General features: G+C 39.5%; 1 protein-coding gene across 1 annotated transcript in view; it reads left to right on the top strand. All coding sequences in view use genetic code 11, as the record gives it.

The window, feature by feature from the left end:
* Positions 1–262: 262 nt before the first annotated feature.
* The window catches only part of EGR_09963 (FK506-binding protein), a gene marked incomplete at both ends in the record, with an annotated part of 8,638 nt that continues 4,788 nt past the window's right edge, over positions 263–4,112 (top strand). The window contains 4 exons of the mRNA XM_024499212.1: positions 263–304; positions 1,976–2,081; positions 2,182–2,245; positions 2,318–2,435. Coding sequence (XP_024346377.1) covers positions 263–304; positions 1,976–2,081; positions 2,182–2,245; positions 2,318–2,435 — 330 coding nt within the window. The remainder of the gene's footprint in view (positions 305–1,975; positions 2,082–2,181; positions 2,246–2,317; positions 2,436–4,112) is intronic.

The raw sequence follows: 4,112 nt of genomic DNA, 5'->3' as shown, positions 1-4,112 counted from the left end.
TCCTCATTTTGCTGCTATAATTTTTGCAAATTTATTATCCAAATCTTATAAAAATGCAGTTGGTTTGAACTGAATTGGATAGTTAGCCTCACATGTGCTTTTGGATACTCTTCTTTTCTACGGTCTTTAAACTGAGCAAAAAGTTTATGCCCTGTGGATGAATGATACCCTATAGTTGTTCCCGATGCCAGTACATATTTTTTCGCTTTCATTTCCCTCTTTTGGGTAGGACACCTGCACTTACTTCAAGATTGGGACGTTGATGGGAGAGCTGGGCGAACGAGTGCTCCTTCTTCCCACTAACGTAAGTTACCGTACAGCACAGTCTTGTTTTGTTTCTTTTTGTTCTTTTCTCCTGTCTGTAAAGTGTTGGTTTCTATTTCCCTCATGCCGTCATCTTACCCCCTTTTTCTGGGGCTAGCACAATAGCCTATCATGAGGCACTGCTCAAGTAGAGACATATTTGGATTCCTTAAGTATTTTCAACGCCAAAGAGGTACCAGTTCTTGCTGATAAAGAGCCTATGACCTCTCGGATTCAATCACCAATACGGCTTTATTGTCACCTGGACTGCGTTGACACTGACCAGCGAATTGCATTTTCTTTGCAAGTGTTCACCTCTGTATTTGCCGTGCCATTGTTCATACTGTTGGCCTCTTGACTTTATCTTTCACTAATGGTGTGATATATTTAAATGTGAATATGGTAAAGAATGCTATAATTAGCGTACGAAATATACATTGAATGAATTGTGCCACATTTTGGGCCTTGAGTTTATCACCTCTTACTTGAAAGTATTTTTATTAATCGAGCATTCGTATGGCTAAGTGGTTCTTAGCAAGCAAGTATCATCTAATACTTAGTCATTCTTGAAGTCGCTACAGCGCATTCAATTCAGATAGCATCTAAAGAATCAACGTACTGAAGGGCTGCGAGACCGCAACTTGGCAGCCAAATGTGCTTGTGGAGAGTTTGCTGTAGTGAGAGAGTAAAATAGTTTTATTCATTGAGGTCTGCCTCCAGAGGCAGACCACCTTACCATGGCCACCTCCGTTCCGTCCACTTTTTCACTTCCAAACTCTGTTATGCATGCAGTTATCTGATCCCAAGGTGGTAATTACTTTGAGAAGTAACATTGTGAGAGACTACTGAGGATTACGTGACAGCTTTCACCCATCCCAAATGATGTATAAGGTCATCTGTGTTGGGAATAGGACTTTACCCTATCGACTGCCTACGCCTTTCCTGTCCATCTTTACTTCATGTCAAAATTGTATGGTCTTCATCTCATGGCCAACCCATACTGTAGTCTGCCATCTACATACAAAGCAACCATGTTCTCTGGAAAACGAAATGATGTGTGTCGTAGATGTGTGGAGTGAATTGTGGAATGGTGGTATGGGAAACCGATGATATATTCGCTGCAGTACAGTCATCTCATATAACAGATCGGTCAGCAAGCAATCTAAGATCAGCGCGACTTCAACACGTTAAAAAGGTAAAGGATAAATTGATAAGCTCTAAGCCTAATGCCTTTTATCTGTTGTTGTGCATGTAAACTGGAGAGATTCTTATCAAGGGCCACAAATAGAAACTCCCTCCAGCGAAGACTCAAGAGTCTTTCGAAATGTTGTGAAAATTTGGATGACTGTATCCCCAGCGTCAAATTGTTGGAACTTATTCCGAGATGTGAGTTCTCTTTAAGCCTAAGACCTTGAATGATGGTTATCAAGAAGAAAATGGTAGCTTTTTCAAGTAGCTGGTTTCTGCTAACAAAACGTGAGTTGTTGAATAGGAAATGTTTTGCTCTACTCTGCTTTGAATAGGCAAATCTCACTAAAAAGGTAAGACCTTCTCCAATAGCAGGAATATAAGTAATTTCTGTTATTGCTTGGGGTTTACTTGTGTTTGACATGATAAACAATGTGGATGATCGAAAATTGCAAAAATTGCTATATCACTACCTCGAAATCAGAGGTGTGCGGCCTTCTGCATACTTCTCTCATTTGAGGCCTTTCACTTCGGTCCTGCTCTGCCACCTTCCATACGCATCGATTTAGGCTCACATCTTCCAGAATCTAGTAAGTTTGAGTCTAGAACCATTTTCAGGAGGCAGATCTCTGATCAGTCAACATCTCCATGAGACCATCTTTGTCTTAACCTTTGCAACTTTTATTGTAGACCTTGTTAATCGGATCATCTTCGCCCTACCCTATGATCACCAAGTTTATCACCATCTATTCAAGTAGGTGGTGCTGCTATCAAGGGCTCTTCTTTGATGGAAATAAGTATCTATTATTTTAACATTATCTGTTAGCTCCAGAATTGCTGCAATATTCGACCCACAGACTATCAGTCATCTTCCAGAACAATATACTAATTTGACGACACCCTTCGTGGATGATATCAATGTTCCACGCTGTGACAATACTAAGGTCCACTTTCCATGCTTGTATTCCTACTGAAAATTTCAGATAAACTCATAATTCACTTTTTGGCTATTCCAATTTTATTCATTTATCTTTGACACCTCTATAGAGCTGGTGAAGGTGCTTTAGGGCCACCTCGTGTTTGGCTTGTAGTCGTTGGGTGTATTGCATGTGACCACGAAGGTATTTGTCCACCTTTGTGCGTGAAAAGCTGCCAAAATTCTCCGCCCCTCCGCACTTGTTGATCACTCGTTGCATCCACTCTCTTGGTTTTTGGTCTGGACAAACTCATAATAAGTAGTAGAGGATATTTTTATGGAGTAAGTGTTAGATTCACAAGCACTTTTTTATGGGAGAATTAGAATTTATATGATGTAGAGAGCCTTTAACAAAGCAGTTCAATATTTAAATGAAGGGTGAATTGGGGCAAAAATTTAAGGCAGTCAATGGTAAAGTAGAGTCATTTGGCTTCCCGACTGCTTTTTTGTACTGTGTAACACCGGGAAGATGCTCAAGTGGATTCTTTTGTTAATATGACATTGGGACTATCAATCTGGAAGTATCCACTCCACATACTTTAAAACTTGTGATTCTCACGGATACTCTTTTGGTAATTTTATTCCCCCCACTTTGGTGGTAATAGGCTACTATTTTCCGCCATGATTTTGACCCTAGTTTTGCAGTGACATCGGAGTTGTGATTTACATAATCGAGGGCAAAAAATTGTCCCAAGTAGTAATAGGCATCCATTAAGATGGAAGTGGTAAAATACTTTCCCCTAAAACTTCATGATAAACGGTTATTCTTTCACTTCGAATATCTCCCTTCATAGGACAAAAACAATGAAAATGTAGTCCTGGTAGCAATAACTTTGAATTTGAGTAAATCACTGCTCTACATAAGCGTATGAAAGACTATTTACTCCTAAGCAAACAGTTTCTGATTACGACACAAAAGGAATTGCCGTTATCTCGGGAGCATTGCCCACTTACCGGGTGCCTTTTCTGAAGAAGACCTTTTAGCCGCTCTTTCAAAAAAAGCATAGCCATCTTTGTCAATTTCTTTGGTCTTCTTTAAAATTGCCTTTGCCAGTTGATCTGGGTCACCAGTCCTGGCCATAGTGCCTGGTTGAATGTGCACCACATCTCACGTAGTCATGGCACTCGGAGGTGTGCGAAACTGTTGTCATGGCCACAATCCCAAAAAATCTTAAAAGTACTTGGAAGTTATTTCACTTACGTACTAAAGTTTTTTGCTTCTAGTTTCAATGATTTTTCTCTATACTTAATTTTGAATAGATCTGTTCGCAAATTTGTGTCCGTTGTATTTAAGGACGAGTCTGGAAGTATCTTTTCTATGGGTCAATGACATGCGCGAAACATCTTGCCATCAGGGTAAAGGTTTAATCGTTGACCACCAAAAGGCCTGCGCAACCGGTATTTTAAAATGTCATCAACATTTCACTTAAAAACTTTGTACTTGTTGATTAACTGACTCTCATTTAGAGCCCATTAAATGCCATAAGAATGAGACGAGACATGTTTCAAGTCCTTTACTTCGATTTAAAATATTTTTATCAACTTTTAATAACCGCTAACAAATCTACCCCATATATGGCAGCGATGAATTTGAAATTTACTAGTAGATTTGCTCAGATTAAACAGCCAAGTGCTCATTTCTTGA

This window comes from Echinococcus granulosus, assembly GCF_000524195.1.
Source record: "Echinococcus granulosus chromosome Unknown EG_S00179, whole genome shotgun sequence".
Taxonomy (NCBI): Eukaryota; Metazoa; Platyhelminthes; class Cestoda; order Cyclophyllidea; family Taeniidae; genus Echinococcus; species Echinococcus granulosus.
The sequence above is the reverse complement of the archived record's forward strand: the minus strand, read 5'-3'. Positions and strand labels throughout refer to the sequence as shown.